This window comes from Primulina eburnea, chromosome 3 (assembly GCF_022965805.1).
Source record: "Primulina eburnea isolate SZY01 chromosome 3, ASM2296580v1, whole genome shotgun sequence".
Classification (NCBI taxonomy): domain Eukaryota; kingdom Viridiplantae; phylum Streptophyta; class Magnoliopsida; order Lamiales; family Gesneriaceae; genus Primulina; species Primulina eburnea.
Window position 1 is genome coordinate 5423238 of NC_133103.1, and position 19105 is coordinate 5442342.

General features: G+C 33.6%; 3 protein-coding genes across 4 annotated transcripts; 2 read left to right on the top strand and 1 right to left on the bottom strand.

Moving 5' to 3' along the window:
* Nucleotides 1-434: 434 nt before the first annotated feature.
* On the top strand, nucleotides 435-3364 carry LOC140825681 (uncharacterized). 2 transcript variants are annotated; one of them, XM_073187590.1, is made up of 3 exons: nucleotides 439-598; nucleotides 653-782; nucleotides 1962-3364. In XM_073187590.1, exons 1-3 carry the CDS (start codon nucleotides 567-569, stop codon nucleotides 3117-3119), a joined length of 1320 nt encoding a protein of 439 aa, XP_073043691.1. In that variant the 5' UTR covers nucleotides 439-566; the 3' UTR covers nucleotides 3120-3364. The 2 variants fall into 2 exon arrangements, with proteins under 2 accessions (XP_073043692.1, XP_073043691.1); XM_073187591.1 differs by having other exon boundaries at nucleotides 435-782.
* A 3094-nt stretch (nucleotides 3365-6458) lies between these two features.
* LOC140825682 (ethylene-responsive transcription factor ERF014-like) lies at nucleotides 6459-7521 on the bottom strand. Its single transcript, XM_073187592.1, has one exon. It carries the CDS (start codon nucleotides 7337-7339, stop codon nucleotides 6662-6664), a length of 678 nt encoding a protein of 225 aa, XP_073043693.1. The 5' UTR covers nucleotides 7340-7521; the 3' UTR covers nucleotides 6459-6661.
* Nucleotides 7522-14437: 6916 nt separating this feature from the next.
* LOC140825683 (transmembrane emp24 domain-containing protein p24delta5-like) lies at nucleotides 14438-16215 on the top strand. Its single transcript, XM_073187594.1, has 4 exons — nucleotides 14438-14742; nucleotides 15341-15553; nucleotides 15695-15771; nucleotides 15885-16215. Exons 1-4 carry the CDS (start codon nucleotides 14533-14535, stop codon nucleotides 16027-16029), a joined length of 645 nt encoding a protein of 214 aa, XP_073043695.1. The 5' UTR covers nucleotides 14438-14532; the 3' UTR covers nucleotides 16030-16215.
* The last annotated feature ends 2890 nt before the right edge of the window (nucleotides 16216-19105 follow it).

Here is a 19105-nt window from a genome sequence, read left to right on the forward strand (position 1 = left end):
TGATCAGTGCACAATAATTAAATTTGTATTATAAATTTCACTAAATCGCAAAAACTATTCATTTGCCTTACACACAGAAGCTTGAGACGCAAGTGTGATAATTGGGTAGAATCAAATCACCGTGGTCCTTAATGGGCCTGTAGTTGTTCTTGATTACTTCATCCAACTCATTTGAAAGGCCCAAGATATGTTCGATTAATATAAATTTAGTTTTCCATCCTTAAAGTTTAAAACTAGTACGAGGAAATTTTAATACATTGCGATTGTATTATTTACATAAGGCGTAGGTATATCATGCACCGTGCCTTTGCTCTTTGCTTTCCCAATAAATTTATTATTATCATAGGTATAGCATGCACCGTGCCTTTGCTCTTTGCTTTCCCAATAAATTTATTATTATTATGTATTTATTTAAGATATATATATATAAGAATGATCGACTCAAATTTCAAACGAAAAAGTGAATCAAGATTCCTTCCACAACCAGTTCGATCCTGTAAGGATAGCTTCACCCCTGCTCTGTACATCGTGGTTCAATTCATTGTACCTGGACATCGTCCCACCAAATGCTTATACTCTACACCCTCAAGCCCTTCAATATAAGTTTTACCAAATATGTTCCACGTGGCGGGTTGAATTTTATAACTCCTTGAATCTCTAGCATTGGCTGCAGCACAGGGCTTCCGGCTATTATGGCTTCCACAGTATCCAGTTGCGTTCCGACTGAGCAAGAACCCGTTACAACTCTGGACGGATCAATACAAAAGCCACCTCCTCTCCAGGTGATGCCCATTTCTTGGTTTACTTTTTCTTTGCTTTGTTGGATGGGCATCTTTTGATATGGGTTTTTGGTGGACCCTTTTGATTAGTTTGTGCAAGATTCAATTTTGCGTTGATTGTTGTTTCTGAACCCCTAATTGTTGGCTCGTTGAGTTTGATTTGATAGTTGGGAGTTAAATTTATGGTGGGAGATTGTACGGAGTTCGATTTGGGGAAACGTGTGGTAATTGGAATATGGGACTTTTAGTTGGAATTTGGAAGTCTCATGATTATCGTCAAAGTCTCCCAATAGTTTTCAGCATCAGTGAGTTTTGCAGTGGAACTGAATTGCACGGAAAACGGGAAAATAGGAGGCAAAGACCTACAACGAGGAAAGTTTTTAAGCAAGCATTCCTTCTTTAATGAGAAAACGAGATGAATTTCTTCGTTCTCGGCTCTTATAGCCGATTCCTGGAGAAACTTGTCCATCATTTGAATTCTATAAATAAGAGATTTGCCATTGAATTTTTTTTTTTCACACCAGTTACTGATTATGTTGTGGTGCCAAAATCTTCAATTATTTGGTCTTGTGCATTTTAAATTTGGCCATCAGCAAACTCACATTTCTAGTACTTTTTGATTGTTGTGTTGGCATGATTACAAAAAATATCCATTTTTATTGGAAAAAAGGTTCTGTTTCAATGTTGGAGACTTGGAGTGATGAATTATCATAAGTCTCTTGCTTTCAGTTCGGATCACTTGTTTGCTTCAACATTGATTTAGTACACATTATTTTCCTCATTTTAAAGTTTTTGTTTCTGCCGTGGCCTCATTCTCCATTGTTGAAAGAGTCGTCTTTTACTCAAGGAGGATGGTCCCATCATTATCTTTGTAGCATTCCAGTAAATGTGTGATTGTTTTCATCAATTTGCTGGAACCATATTTTTATTTTCTTCAATTTGTAGACTATTGCTGGTGGAAGCATGTTGTTTTACTATCTAATTTTAGCTGGCTTTTTATGTGTTGCGATCTTCACTTCATGCTCAGAAGTTTCAGTTTCCTGTCTGTATTGGGCTATAGTGACTTCTATCGCCACAAAATACTGCTGCAGCCTGTGAATGAATTGATCATAACACGATTTTCTGCTAATTAACCTCGATGATATTGGATTGTGTATTTCATATGGCTACCACCCTTTTTAGGTTGCCAAGCGCTTGGAGAAGTTCAAAACCACAATTTTCACACAAATGAGCAGTCTTGCCATCAAGCATGGAGCTATCAACCTTGGACAAGGCTTTCCCAATTTCGATGGTCCAGAGTTCGTCAAAGAAGCAGCTATTCAAGCCATTAGGGATGGTAAAAATCAATATGCTCGTGGATATGGAGTTCCCAATCTGAATTCAGCTGTGGCCGAGCGTTTCAAGAAAGATACCGGCCTTGTGGTTGATCCTGAAAAGGAGGTCACTGTCACATCCGGATGCACAGAAGCAATTGCTGCAACAATTTTAGGTTTAATAAATCCCGGCGACGAAGTTATCCTCTTTGCTCCGTTCTATGATTCCTATGAAGCTACATTATCCATGGCAGGTGCTAAAATGAAGTGCGTCACATTACGCCCCCCAGATTTTTCTGTCCCATTTGACGAACTCAGAAAAATTGTTTCGAAAGACACAAGGGCCATCCTAATGAACACTCCACATAACCCCACGGGGAAAATGTTCACTAGAGAAGAGCTTGTTGCTATTGCCTCCCTTTGTATCGAGCATGACATACTGATATTCTCTGATGAAGTTTATGACAAGTTAGCTTTCGAAATGGACCACATTTCCATTGCATCGCTTCCGGGTATGTACGACCGGACCATAACCTTAAATTCTTTGGGGAAGACATTCTCACTGACGGGCTGGAAAATTGGTTGGGCCATAGCTCCCCCACACTTGAGCTGGGGAGTGAGGCAGGCACATTCTTTCCTCACTTTCGCAACGTCCACCCCAATGCAAAATGCCGCTGCAACGGCTCTCAGGGCTCCAGAATCTTACTACGAAGAGCTGAGAAGGGATTACATTGCGAAGAAAACTATCCTGGTAGATGGTTTAAAGTCGGTGGGCTTCACAGTTTTTCCATCAAGTGGAACCTACTTCGTGGTGGTGGATCATACCCCTTTTGGCCTTGAGAACGACATTGCCTTTTGCGAGTATCTGATCAAGGAAGTTGGGGTGGTTGCGATCCCGACGAGCGTGTTTTATCTGAATCCAGAAGATGGAAAGAATCTTGTGAGGTTTACTTTCTGCAAAGATGAAGGGACTCTGAAAAGCGCCGTGGAGAGGATGAAGGAAAAACTGGTGAAGAAGAAACCATGATTGTGATTCAAAGACCGAATTCTAAGTTATTTGTTTGGCGAATGAAAATTTATACTAGTCGACATAAACTATTAGCCATATCATCAACTTCATAGACATGTTGTATTTGTTGAATACTTTTGTCAGGTAATTTTCAACCCATAAATCTATTTTGGTGTACTTTCTGCATCAAAATAGTGCAGTTTCTGTACCAAATATAACATTCATCTCTGACTCATTTATTTCAAATCTTACACTAAAAAATAGATTTCTAGAATATTCTCAAAATAATTTTTTTAATTTGATTTATTTAATTATTTTAAATCTATTATTGAATATATTATTATTTAAAAATATCTGATTATTAAAATAATATGTTATTATTATATAAATAAATTTATAATTTTTAATATTAATATTTATAATTTAAATTAAAAAAAAATTAAAAAAAAAAATAGCGGAGAGCTTCCACTCTGCGCCAAATTTGGCGCATAAGGGAGATAGAGCTGCGCTATTTTAGAGAACAACTCTTGCACCAAAATGACGCCATTTTGGTGCAAGGGTTGGAGATGCCCTCAAGAGCGACATTTCCATATGGAATATGGAACGGAGATGAATGGATATCACTTGAATATTAGATATATTTTTGCTCATTAGCAACTTTAAGCAAATGTCAATATTGAGTTTCGTCGGAGGCCTGCAAAAATAAAATAGACATGGGGTTTTTTTTTTTTTAATAGAAATGGCTAGTAAACTTAGTTCCAACACGCATGGCTCGAATAATATTTATTTAAATTTTTTTAAAGTTTTGTTATCTCCAAATTTATTAACTTATTAGATAGAACGTTTTTACAAATTTTAACACAAGAAATCAGCTCAAACGAGAAGTCCATAAACTAACTTCATGTGTCTGTTGTTTCTTGGCAAAACTTCAATCTGATCCAGTTATACAAATTGAGTGTCACTACCAATTTTAGTCTTCTAAATATATTTTATCATATTTTAGGTCATTTTCATCAAAATACTTTAGTATTTTCGCCTATAGTTATCGATTGAGATATGTAAATAAGAATAATTAAAATTGATTTCCGCGTGATATAACTTAAAGCTATCTTAAATTGAGAAATTTTGGTGGCAAATTCAATAATTTCTAATAGACACTATAATTGATTGCTGAATAATATTTGTTATATAGTATCACTCAAACTAATAAGTAATAATTATCTATTAATTGATTAGAAACATCGCGTTACAAAGACATGAGACTAAAAACGTAACTTAACTTTTTTCCAATAATCTAAAACCACATTTCAATCATCAAATAAAATTGTGGCCACTATACTAACTCACTTTGGTGAAGTCTTGTTTAAAAATAAATTTACACCTACTTTTTTTAACATTATTGATGAAACTTTTTTTATTGTCATAAAATATCCTCTCTTTTAGTCTTCAACCATATATATATTTTTTTTTTTATTACAACTCACGCAGGGGAGGGGGATTGAACCCGGAGAGGGAGGCCAGCTAATCCGGCGGGTGAGACCATTAGGCTACGAGCCAGGTCTCAAGTCTTCAACCATATTTTATATCTATATTTAAAATCAAATCCTCTTTTTTTTTTTTATATATTTTAAATTTTTTAAATCATTACATCACTACTAATAAAAAATATAGAAAACTAATTAATTTTAAAACTAATAAAAATTATCATGTTTAAATAATTATTTAAGTTGTATTCAATCCGATTTTATAAAATTATCGTGTGGAAATCTTGATTTTATACACCAGTACATCATATGTTTTTCACGTGATACCCAGAAGCCGAGTCCACAAAATTGTGACACCAAAGAAATAAGAGAATTTTTTTTTTTTTTGATTGATCGACGGTTTAAGACCACATGATATGCTAATAAAATAAACCTGAAATTAATACTCAAATGGTGGCGTGTCATATGTTTGTTCAATGCATATTTTATGTAGGTCATAATGATTAAATAATTCACTGGAAAAGACCAAGTACAATGTAAGAAAAACATACAGAAATGGAACTCTGCAAATGTAATAAAAGAGAACAACCCCATGTTGAAAATTGGATAAAAACCAAAATCTTTCAAATACAATTTGCCCCTTTCAATTTAATTTGTTCTATCACGAATAAATATTTTGTGATTTGTTCTTGTTTTTACTGTTTTTTAAATAAAGAAGGAGTTGAGCTTGAATTTTTATTGTCCAAAGCACATGAAAACGCGTTCGACAACACATATTTATGCGTACAGTACATTCAATTGGATGTAAATATATAAATATAATGTTTTATTTCATAATCTAATCAACTTGATTCATAAATAAAATTTCGGACTTAGTATTATTTTTCTGAATTAACTTATTTGTCTCAAACTCCAAACTTTAATGACAGATGAAGGAAGTATAAGTTGTTGGCAATTTCACGACTTCTTAATATGACAGTGCTAATATTTATTTATTTTTACAGAGTGATAATTTTCTTGAAGGGAATGAGTTAGAAGAAGTTTGGATCGAATCATTAAAAATTTATTGGTTAAGTGAATTAGTTGAGGAATAATATTGGGAAATTTTATCTCTTAAAAATGAGAATCTCCAAATGTGTTTGAGTGTTTCCAAATATGAGTAGGTCTATTGTGAGACGGTCTCACGAATCTTTATCGGTGAGACGAGTCAACCCTACCTATACACACAATAAAAAATAATACTTTTAGCATAAAAGGTAATATATTTTTTTATGGATGACTCAAATAAGAGATCTGTCTCACGAAATACGATCAGTGAGACCGTCTCACATAAGTTTTTGCCTTCAAATATACACGAGAATGTCATTTTTTTAAATGTTTAACCAATGTTGTTTTAATAACTATTCATCATTAATGTATCATAGTAATTAATTTAAATTAAAAAAATCAAATTAAACTTAAAAAAGTAATGAAAGTTAAAAAATTATATGCTTTAATTTCAAGCTACATCAACATAAAAATGACGTATATTGTAAAATAAAAAACATACTCCATACAGACCATACTCCTATTCCAGATAATTGGCGTGCCTAATTAATACATTATAGGATGTGTTTGGTTGGGTGGATTAAATAAGGATAGATTAATAGTCCAATATTTATCGTTAAAATTTTGAGATGTTTTAATAATCATTTTGACCCGATTTAAGATCCAATTTTATTAATCAAATAGTTATCCATAAAATTAGATCTTAAATCGGGTCAAAATGATTATTAAAACAACTTAAAATTTTAACGATAAATATTGGACTATTAATCTATCCTTATTTAATCCATCCAACCAAACACACCCTATATACACAAGAATTCACATGGGGGAGGCAATGAATATGTCCCTCCTGTGAAATCCTTTAAACTTAATCAATTAACATTGAAAAAAATAAAATACAGAGTGCGTAATATATGAAAATTTTCCTTTCCTGTCAATGTCAGTACAAGATTAATGCCTTCAAGAAATAAACAGAAGATCATCAAATAAACAATATAAAATCCAGTTCTTGATAATATATATTTATGATCAGCAGAAGCTCCATAATCTGATATCGTTATCTTCGTACGAATCCTCCACCATCAATGGATCAAAGGACGCCCCATTGAATATGTCATTGTACTTGGGAGAATCGAAGTTGTACCAGCTGGAATCCATAGCCATGTAATCTTGATGTTCAGATGCAGATGATGCAGCTAAGGAGATGGGGTCATATTCAATTTGCAGAATATTGGAATCGTAGTTATTCGAAGAAGATGAAGAAAGTGACGGCGAGGAATTCGAAGCATTAGTCGTCGACGATGAATATGAAGCGCCGGGGTAAAAAGAAGAAGAAAACGGAGATTGTGGGTTCGGGTTTTGCGAGTTTTCAAGAAACGTGGTGTTGGCCGCGGCCGCTGCGACTCGTTGGATGGACTTAGGGGACATGGCTGCATTTTCCGGGTTAAGCTTTTCCTGCAAAGCTTTTGAAAGTGGGAAATTTAGGTTTGCAGAAGAGCCCTTGAGGCACAAAAGTGCAGCATCGTAAGCCCTCGCCGCAGCTTCTGGTGTGGAATAAGAGCCCAACCAGATTCTCGTCTTCTGATTTGGTGCCCTTATTTCCGAAACAAATGATCCCCAACTCCTCATTCTCACTCCCTTGTACTTCTTTTTCGTCTGAGCTTTCGAGTTCTTCGTTAATGGGATATGGCTTTCTGCCTTCAACATTCTTGAAGAAGATGGCAACTTAGAAAATAAGCAATGAAATGCTTTTTTCTCAACTTATTGTTTTCGATTTTCTTGCTGTTGCTTTTTCAATTCTTTGGTGTGTTTTGAGAAGGGGAAATGCAAATGGTAAGTGATAATTGTGAAGGGGGAGGGCTGAGTTGATATTTATAGCTGCAGAGTTTTGGAAAATAGAAAGATCCCTTTAGTCAAAGAATAGTATAATGCATAAATATATATAATATGTACACTTTATTAAAAAAATATAAATGTACAATAAATATTTATACTGCAATATTGGCTTACAGATAGTATCCAGTAATGTGCTGATGACAGAATCGGATTTCACTTGGTTCACATGAAAACAACTGCTCTAGCTAACCGCGTTGATAATTAATTAAGAACTTTTCAGTTTCAGTTCAAGGTTTAAGTTTTTTTTTTTTAATTTTATTTATGATGATGATCTTTCTGCTATCCCTCTCAGATAATATCACTTATATTATCAAGTTGCATCATAAGCTCATCACTTAAAAACTCTAAAGTTAAAAGATGTTTGACTTGACTTGGGTTAATTATGAGATGAGTGACCTCTTGAGAAGTTTCTCAGTGTGCGTGTGAGTGAAGACCTAAGAACACTTGAAAGACCTGCGTTGGTACAGCGGAGGACAATCATCGAATTTGGGGAGTGACATAGCGGTATTAGAGACGGTCGTCGGCGAAATACCGGGAAATAAGTGCTATGGTGCGAAAAGTGCTAGGTGACATTGAAGATATCTCTTGAACATGCAGGACAAAGTGTTACACGTACGGGAGCTACCTCTTGAACCCGTATAAGTAACTTCTAGATTCCCAACGTTGGTAGCTAGATCTATTAGATAGCCGTGACGAGAACGTTATTCTGAAAAAAGAGTGATTGTGATACACTACCAAGAGTGAACGAGATTCCTAGATTGTGCAAGTATGAGACTTTAAGAGAACGTAAAAAAGATTTTATAAGTATTACTCATATCATTAATGTGCATCTTAAACTCCAAAATTAAGACTTATGATAATTTTGGTATGAGTGACTTACTGTGAAGTTTCTGTATGTGAATGAAAATATAACCAAGCTAGAAAAATATGTGTTTGGTAGTTGGTACAGTGGGGTTGGAACATTTGTTCAGTAAAATTTCATTATTATGAATAAATAATTCTAATCTCTCTCTTGAATTACCTATCCTTATTTTTCCTTATAGATTTCAATCAAATTCATTTCCTTAGGAAAAAGTAAATAAACACGATCCATTGAATTATGATTATATCTGCTATTCTTATATTCAAATTCGAGAGACAGCTTGTCAAATATGGGCATGACAATGTTGATATCCTTAATAATATTTATAGTTTTTTCTTCATTAATAATATATACAACTTTTTATATAACACTTTTAACATAATGTGCAACAATGGAACCAATTATCATTATATACAAAAGACATGTCTTTAATCAATTGGTTCGTTAGATCCTCACAAAGCATATCCTTAACAAGACCGAAATCATTGTTGGCATTGATTCAACATATAATCTCTCACATATATATTTCCCTAATTTAGCCTGGTGAACATAATTTGTGCATACAAGATCTTTTAAACTTCAGTTTTCAGGTCGACCAGTGTGGTGAAATAGAAGTCAAACAAGCTAATTATCCGCTGATTTTGTAGTTTAAATTTTTTATTTTTTGGAATATCGACATTATAATTGACAAACTTTATTTTCACACAAATCCATAACTGAGTATAAATATTAATCTCGAGGTTGATATAATTTGAAAATGCGATCTTAAACCATACAAATTTTTTGAAATATATTATTTGTAACTATAGTCTATAAGTTTAGTTTATAGTCAATAGACAGTCTAAAAAAAGGATATCGACTTATCCTTTTAGATGCCAGTATTCAAATTTATTGTTATAGTGCTTCGTCGACACTAATAGATATGTATAAATTTGCTTTTATTCTTAATCTTTGAGTAGTTCTTGATTGTTAGTCGATCGATTAGATAATTTGAGTCACGGTTATGCATTAAGTCTCATAATCTTAAATTTCAATGTATTTCTAATGAGTATTGAATTATGATTTGTTCTCTGATTTGACGAGGATGATCACATAGTGGCAAATTTGGATTGTTTTAAATTTACATGAAAACAACTTTTTTATCCACTAATTACTTTGGTGTAAGAAGTATTCAAATTTTGGTTTTGGTCTCATGACTTTGATTTTCATTCACTTTTAGTCTTATTTAGCCGGAAGTTGTCGTAACACAAGAAAATACTGGTGTGGTTCTAATATTGATGTGATACCAGAAATTGCTGATAGAGTAATAAAAAAATTCTGATGTGTTCAGCGCTACATCAGCGATCAGTAAAAATATTCGAAATTAATAGTTTGTACACAAAAACAAAAATTTAAATATTATTCTTATAAAACCTAAATAAGATAAACGGAACACCAAAAAAAAAAAAAAAAAAAACTTATTTATTCATACCTTGGATACATTTATATTGTATATGACATGTCAGTAAACTTGATATAAAAACAAATTAACCATTTGAAAAATCTATTATTCCATTTTGTATAAATAGAGGTGAGTAGGTTTCTTGTGAGACGGTCTCACGAATCTTTATCTGTGAAACGGGTCAACTCTAGCAATATTCACAATAAAAAGTAATACTCTTAGCATAAAAAGTAATATTTTTCATGAATGACTCAAATAAAATATCCGTCTCACAAAATACGACCTGTGAGACCGTCTCACACAAGTTTTTGTCAATAGAGTTTGGGGAAGTGGAATACTCGATCGAAACAATTATACAAATTCAATTTTCTTCCTGTAAAGATTGATATATTAATTAATAATGCGGAAATTGGACCGAGTCTTCCTCAGAAAATGGGAAATTAATTGACCAAATTGAAATGAGAAAATCTCATAAATATTTAATTCCATCTGTTTGGCGAGTAACATGCTGAGTATATGTGCATATGAGAAATGCCAATTTTTCAAAAGGCCAACAAAATATTCCTCATAGAATTAGAAGGAAAGACTTGTAAATTTTAGTTGTCAGTCTGGAATCCATATTTACCATCAATAAACCCAAATTTAAGTATAAATATTCCACATTTCTTGTAGCCATGCACAATTTATCCCCGAAAATGACTTGACAAGGAAACAATCAAATTAAATTTCTGAATTTAATTACATGTAGCTCGTAGTAACAAGTCATTAGGCCACATGGGGTGCCTTAATATTATTAATATATACAAATCAATCAATATATATATATCTTGGACTAAAATTAAAAAAAAATTGTTATCCTATTACAATAGGCGAGTAATACTGCTAGAATGATAAAATAAGTTTCCGTCATTAGCAGCTTCCTCGAGTGTTCTTTGTGTTTGAAAAATTCATGTTAAAAAAAAGAAGAGGAGTGTGTGTGTGTGCGCGCGCGCGTATATACTCGACATGCATGTTCATGTAGGAATACAATCGCGGCTCGAGGGTTATTTATGTAAAACAATTAAATTTCACTAATTTTTCAAAAGAAATTAAAATTTTAATATCCAATTATTTGTGTGATATAAAAATAAAGTACTTGTTAACAAACTAACTGTATAAATGATCTATCATGCACCACGATCGACTCTGAAGTCTATAAAAATTGATTAAAGCATGAAACCTCGTATATAATAGAAATTTTAAATGAATAATTGATGTTCACATAAATATATATAAATAAATTCAAACATAACGTAGGGATATTCAAGAATAGAATTATTAACCCTTTGGATAAGAAAACAGCTCGTGCTTCTCTGTCATGCATGACAAACAAAAAAACGCGTTTTCGGGTCCTTATCTTTCTTTATTAATTATCTGAATCTCTCTCTCCCTCTTTTCTTTTGATTTATTTATTTATTTATTTATTTATTTATTATTATTATTATTATTATTATTATTCGGTCTCTCAGAAATCAAGGTACAGTGGAAAATGCGATCAATTAATAATTCATATAATAATGATGAATTTCTGAGGAAAAATGTAACTGTATGATGGGCCAATAAGTTTACGTATGCATGGATTGACTTTTTGGTTTTCAAATTTTGTTCAAAGTTGTCACTTTTTATTTTTATATATAGGATTTGGATTCGTGATTCTCTCTTGCAGTATGCACGGTTCAACCACTTAAAAAGAAAATACGTCTTTTGCTTTGAAAATGCGATTACACGCTTTATAACATGGTCATGATGATAAAATAGCCTTTAAAATTACATGTCCACATTTAAGGAATTAGTCGAGAAAAAAGTTACCAACTGACGGATAGTTAATTAATGGCATTCTGAATGAATGAGATACAGTAAATCCAACGATTATAATTATGAAATAAATAAAATTTTTTAATGCAATGGTGATAATTTAATTTAATATCATCAATGTAGGTTAAACTAAATCGGATTTTGAAGATATGCATTATGTATATAATTATTAAATCATATTCAATACTTGTTTGGTTTTTTAATATAGGGTATGTTTGTTTTGTTATATTTTTCAATTTTAGTTCTGATGTCGCCTTGACGAGTAGAGCCGGCATGGTGTTCATGTGTGTGATGATACATTAGTTCCCTACGGAAAATTGAGTAAAATTTAAAAATATAATGTTAAAACTGAAATCCGATAATATTGACAACCCAAACATAAAAACAAATATAAAACACAAAAATTACAATTTTGTCTGTCAATGTTGTTGTCTTACATTTTAAAAGACATGGTCATGATGGAAGACATCAAATGTAAGAAGAAAAAGAGATTTTATAATCTTGTCACGCCCGTGTATGTATCTGTGTGTGTGTATACACATATATAAAACATCCTTATCGTCCTAATTATGTATCCTAGGTAATTATTTAACATTGCAATTTCCATTCTTATTATGTCACATATATCCGTATTCTTTGTAAATTGGATAATTTCCATGAAATAACGGCGATTTCTGTCAGATATATTATTCACATATATGTATGACAAAAACTTGTGTGAGACGGTCTCACGGGTCGTATTTGTGAGACGGATCTCTTATTTGAGTCACTCATGAAAAAGTATTACTTTTTATACTAAGAGTATTACTTTTTATTGTGAATATGGGTAGGGTTAACCCGTCTCACGGATTATGATCTGTGAGACGGTCTCACATGAGACTCACTCTATATGTATATATGTATGTATGTGTAAACAATAAATATTTGAGATAGACCGATTAATGACATTATGGCCTATAAGAAATTACAAATTAAACAGCACTATTTGAAGCCGCGTTGATGGAAAATTTTCAAACAAGTTGTCTGAAATTAATGTATATCTTTCTTCTCCTAACAAAACATCGGGTCGAATCTATCTGAGTCGATCAAATGAATGATATATGCAGTCTCTATCTAGGGTCGGGTAACTTTGAATTTTGGTAAATGATAGGTCCACTGGGCGCTTCAAGATTTTGTATATAATTATTGGATGAGTAAAAAAAATTACTATATCATTCGAATCGCAATATTTTCGAGCAATAGATCTCACGAAGATTCGATGAGAATCCAGATTTAATTAATTTGAGTGTTTAATTAGTTTCATAATCGATTTTCATATACGTGAGTAAAATATCTCTGTATTGAAAGAGAACATATTTTGAAATCATATGAAGCTCTTAAATATATGTATTCCAAAAAAACCAATTTTTAGTATCAGTTGAAAGCATAATGATGTCTTTGAACTATTATCTATCATATGCATGAATATCATTGTTAAGATGTCTCATATCGTTTGGATAAAACTCTTTGAAGTTGTATACACAGACTTGAGCAATCTCTCCTTAAACTAGTTTTTGAGATTGAATTATTTCAAAATCTTAACAAACATTTACTTGAAAATAAAGATACAAAGAAGGACTTGAACATACCGTTTGTCTATATATGTAATGGAAAAGATTACGAATTTCTTGAAGTTGTAACGAGTATATAACCAAAACAAAAAACAAAAATGGCTTTGGTGAATTCGTGCGAAAGGACGCTCCGTACGTACTCTCAATCACATTCAGATCAATGAAAAGACATATCAATAATGTAGAGTAGGGCTAACTAAAATTCATTGAATGTAATGAATGAGGGGCAAAATATCCAGCTAATGCCAGAACCATTTTGTTGTCTTTAGGTAACAATTTTGAATACAAAATATTTTGATTATGATTTTAATTTGCAGATGAAAAAAAAAATCAAAATCTTCGTGCATGAGTATAACATTAAAAGAGTGTTGACTGTTGACATAGAAATTGTGTGAATGATTTATTCTTCCATCGGTTGAAATGAACGAATTTATGCTATTAATTAAAGCTAAAATCTTTTGAGTAACTAATTTTTGGTACGTTGATGGATTTCTTTTTTAATCATTTTTAAAATACATTTTACCCCCTAACTTTATAATCCATATTTCTTTTTCATCATATATTCTCTCTGGCCATTTTAATTTCAAAAATGGATATATATTATTTTAATTTTTTTTAAAAAAATACCACTTCTCTTTTTTTATACGGATCACGGGTGTCTCATGTCCCGCTAATATTAATTAATTATGTCATTATTCCATTTCTAATAGGGCCAAAAATATATTATTCTCATTTCCATAAAATGCTGTGGGTAGAGGACGTGAGCTTATTCTCTCCAATTTTTGGGTTTTCATGGTTACCGGGCACGGGCTTGGCAGTTACCATGATAAAAAACTGGGACGGGCCAAAGGTGGCCCATTTATAATTTGAAAATTCAGCCCTTCGGCATTATTTCGGGCTCCATAATTCCTGGTCTAGCTAATGTATAAATCTTATAGCCCAAAGAAAAATGACGCGCGTGGGAGACTCTGCCTTCGCTGGATCTTTGTCCGAACTGGAGAACCTAGTCAAACAAAAGGCGCAATTTCATTGGTTGAAATGAAACTTGAACTGCGTGGCGCCAACACTTTGATTCCTCTAACCCACTCGCAAATTCACGCGCGTTGGCTCACTTCCACCGCAAAACCTCATCTAGTCCCTCTCTCCTCTCACACAAATTACATATACTGGCAGCCGTACACACATATATACACCCAACTAAACGTGTTTTTTTTTTCCAGCGGAAGTGTTTATTGAAATGAAGTTGGTGGAGGCAGCGGCGGTGATACTGGTGGCGTTTGTGGTGGCGCCGGCGGTGAGAGGGTTGTGGGTGGACCTTCCGAGTACGGGGACGAAGTGCGTGTCGGAGGAATTACACAACAACGTTGTCGTTTTGGGCGATTACCACTCCTTCTTCGGCCAAAACGATGATGTGAATCATACCGTCTCACCCTCTATCTCTGTTAAGGTTAAGCATCACTTTCCCTTTTACACAATACCCGTTCACTGTCTGTGTGCAGCAAAACGGAGAATTGAGTGATGTAATTTGGGCGTCGATTTGATCTTCGATTAGCTTCAATATAAATTTTCAATCAGACTTCATTTTGCCCTTTTAATTTTTCAGTAATCCTTAGATAGACAGGTGTTTGGTACTTGCATTTCTTGGATAAAAGAACAAAATTTTACGCATGGCCCAGCAAAATGGCATGATGGTTGTAATCAATGAAGACGGATATGAATTCTAGTTTCAGATTGGGTATATGAGTGTCTGAAGAGTTATTTTTCCATCCAATATTTGGCATAACAAAGTAGGTACTCAAGACATCTTCCTTGATATAATAGTATACATAAACAAAGAAAAATATAGTTGATTTGACACCTTGGTTTGTGTATTACGAGTTTCAGAGTATTTAAGACTGGAAGATGGAATTTTAATGAATTTGGGTTCATCTTACAAAATCTAGCTCATGCTCTTGGGGCACGACAGCGTTGTGGTAGCCTTAGGATTTACAAACTCGTTTTAATTTGTCTTTGTCTTAACGCTATACTTGTTTTATGCATCTTAGGTTACTTCACCGTATGGAAACAATCTCTATCACCAAGAGAAGGTCTCTTACGGTCAGTTTTATTTTACTACAACTGAGACTGGTAGCTACACGGCGTGCTTTACAGTTGATGGAGAGCAACATCGAGGTAAAACCGTGACCGTGGGCATTGACTGGAAAACCGGAATTTCTGCGAAAGATTGGGATTCGGTAGCGAAAAAAGAGAAAATCGAGGTTAGTTTATTTAATTCCTATCTATCATTATGCGCGGTTGTCTGGATTGAGGACAGTTGATATTCGAGACCTTCTTGTAATCTATGTCACTCTTAAGTCTCCTTTGCATTCTCATGGATCGTATATTATATTTGTTTGTAGGGTCTTGAACTTGAGTTAAAAAAGCTGGAAGGAATTGTTCAAGCAATTCGTGACAATATGAATTATATGATGTCTAGGTAAAATTTCCATGGCTATTTTGCTTTTTCCTTCCCTGTAATTTGGCTGAGTGGTGTAATGTTCCGGGTGGGGAAAGCTTACATTTTGAAATATGTTTGGTTTTCTTGTGCAGGGAAATGGATATGAGGGAGGTGAGCGAGACGGCGAATAGTAGAGTGGCTCGGTTTAGCATTATGTCTCTTGGCATCTGCATTGTGACCTCAATTTCACAGTCGTTATATCTGAGGCGGTATTTTCGGAAGAAAAAACTAATCTAGAGTCGAAGAAGAAGTATCTTTTCTCGCTTTATAGAATTTGCAATTATGTAAAATTTGAGAGGAATTTATTTGTTCAGTGATGATTTGGGAAAAGTGATGTGTGGGCAGCAGGCTGAAATAGGAACATGTAGCCAAGAAATTTGAAGTTCTTCTTTAATTCGTGCCATTGGATGCCTTGCTTTTTCAGTTGCCAATAGTGTGAGGACGAAACAATAGCTAGTAATAGGTTCCATCGATTTTCAAAAACCAAACTTGATTGTGAAACTACCAAATCCATGTAACTTTTTTTATATTAAAAATCGACTCGCATAAAATCAATTAATCTAACGGAAATAATCAAAATAATTGTATTAATGATATTTTTTTAAAAAAACCAATTTTATTAATAGTATTATATTAAATTAATCGAAATGTGTATAAGAAAGGAAATAGATCGTTGAATTTTCAAATCAAATGTACTCAGTTGGTTATTTTGTTTGATTTTTTCACCCTAGACCAAGATGACTTGAAATTCTGAAATCTTTCAAGTGAGAAAATCGCAGTTTATCCTCGTCCCATTGAGGTTATCATAAAACGTACGTTATTTCTTTTGGTTGAGAAATAAAAATCCGACCTTTTGTATGTGCGCAACATCCAATATACGCAGCACAATATTTTGAGCACCATTTTTCATACAAAAAAAAATATGTCCAGGCCGGAGAATATTGAGTATTTTCTTGAGCTAAAACTCTGGTAAATCTGATTAAAAATTGTTGGGCATTTATAGTTTCTACAGTCAAGATTCAGACTTTCTCGTTAATCAATGGAATGAACTCTATTTTAGCCCGAGGGGTTCGGTTCCTGGTGTCTGCTGCGAGAGCATGCGCCTTATATATCCGTAGAAGGTGCACCCGAGTAGAGTTACAGCACATCCAACGATATTCATTTGAGAGATCGGGTTTTGAAATATGAGCCACGAAAATGTAACAAACGCAACCTGGTATCATGAGACCGGAAATCAGATTTCACAGACGAGTTGAAGAGGAAGATTAAGAGACTGGGGGACGGTTTTTCGAGGGACGCTTATCTTAAGATTTCGGTTGTGTTTTGAATGGCATAAATGATAGAAAAGTTGAGGCAGAATGCTAAAACTCCAGACCCAAAAATGACGACCAGGGACGAGAAAAGTGGGGGGCCAAATAAACCTTGAAAATAACTGGACGTGTTCAAATTTTTTTCAAACCAAATTCAAGTCAAAATTATGTGTTTTATAGTTCACGAGTCGCTCGTTTTAAGATTGGAACTTGAACCTAACTCAAGCACAAAAACTTGCTCAAGGAGAGAGGATTGTCCAAGACCATATATACAACTCTCAGGTGTTTTATCTAATTGATGTGAGACAACTAACACATCCTCTTCACACCCAAGAATGAACATCTGAAGCGTGAAGTTTACAAATGACCAAATTATTGACAGAACGGATGACCCAACTATGGGCAGTCCAACACGTGACGATGGAACCTGAGCTCTGATATCACGTTAAGATTGAAACTTGGACCTAACTCAATTCCAAAAGCTAGCTCAAGAGAGGAGGATTGTCCAAATCTATATATGCAACTCCTAGGTATATTATCCAATGACATGCAAATACCACATTTATAAATGACAGTGTAAACATTCATCGTATGACAAGTAATATACCACACATAAGAATTTGCAAACTCATGTGAATATCGTAGATAGTATTTATGTATCTTTAACAGTTTTGGAAATATTGGATGTCTGCTAAACACCAAACATGACAACATTACTAACTTTCCAAATTTACATGTTCTTCCGAGCTAATTTTCCCTTATATTTTATAAACATGTTGTATGCTTAATCCCCAAGCTATTTCTAAGGCTCTCCAAACATACATTCTTCCGTCATTAGTCTTTGGGGATGCTTGCTTCTTCGTCTGATCCTCACACTCTCGAATACTTCGGCAGCGCTTCATAACTCGTACGGCCTTAATGGATAAACATGCCTATAATATGATCAAAAAAATATTATAGAAAGCTTGAGAAGTGCACTTATAAATGAATCTCGCATGACCTAACTGGCTTGAGACATACGTGTCATGCTCTTTGACACCTCATTAGACGAGGAAGATCGAAAGCTCCAATCCAGAGTCCAGAAGGTCTGGACTGTTACATATCGATGCTCATGGGACACATTTCCACCTTGTTGCTTGAGTGGGTTCGGAAGGTCCAAACTCACCTTCGGAAGATCCGAACCGGCCTTCAAGTCTTTCCAAATCGATAAATTGTTTGAATTTGCTTAATTAATGACAATGTATTCATGTATAAATAATAATTTATTAATAGCTGCACTTGAGTCCGGGAAATTGGCCTTCAGTCCTTAGCCGTCGATTTTTTTGTCTTCAGTCCCTAGGTATTTTTTTAGTACCACATTTCCATATGAAGTATACCACACTTCTACATGAAGTGTACGACATTTTGTATGACATAGTACCACAATTTTGTGGGTAGAAAGTGAACTCAAAGAAATGTTTTGATTGAGTAATTTTCACCAACTTCCTCACTTGAGTCATACTCAACTAAAAAATTCAATCCAATGACGTCATTATTTTTAGTGATGTTCTAAAATAAATATTGTTGTAGCATAAATTAAACGCCACGATCATATGATATAATATTATATATATGATGCGGTTTTAAATACGTGTTCCATATTTTGAAAGGTCAACTGGGAAAATAATGCAACTTCATTTATTTCCCCAAACATGCGCAATATTTTCACTGGTATTCAATGAATTAAAGTTCGGGAAAAAGTGGAATGCGTTTATTATTTGTACGCAATATCATAATGATTAAAATTGGAATTTTTTTTACAAAATAAAAATTAATAGCTGAGATGGTAAAGTTGCAAAATAAGGTCCAATTTTGCCACATCACGAAATATAATTCCGTGCTAGAAATCACAATCTAAGCTAATCTCCGACTGTATATATTTAAGAATGTTATTTTAAGGCAAACTTGCTTGTTTCCTAAATTACCAAAAATACGATTTTGTAAAATATGTTTCTCGAATTGGT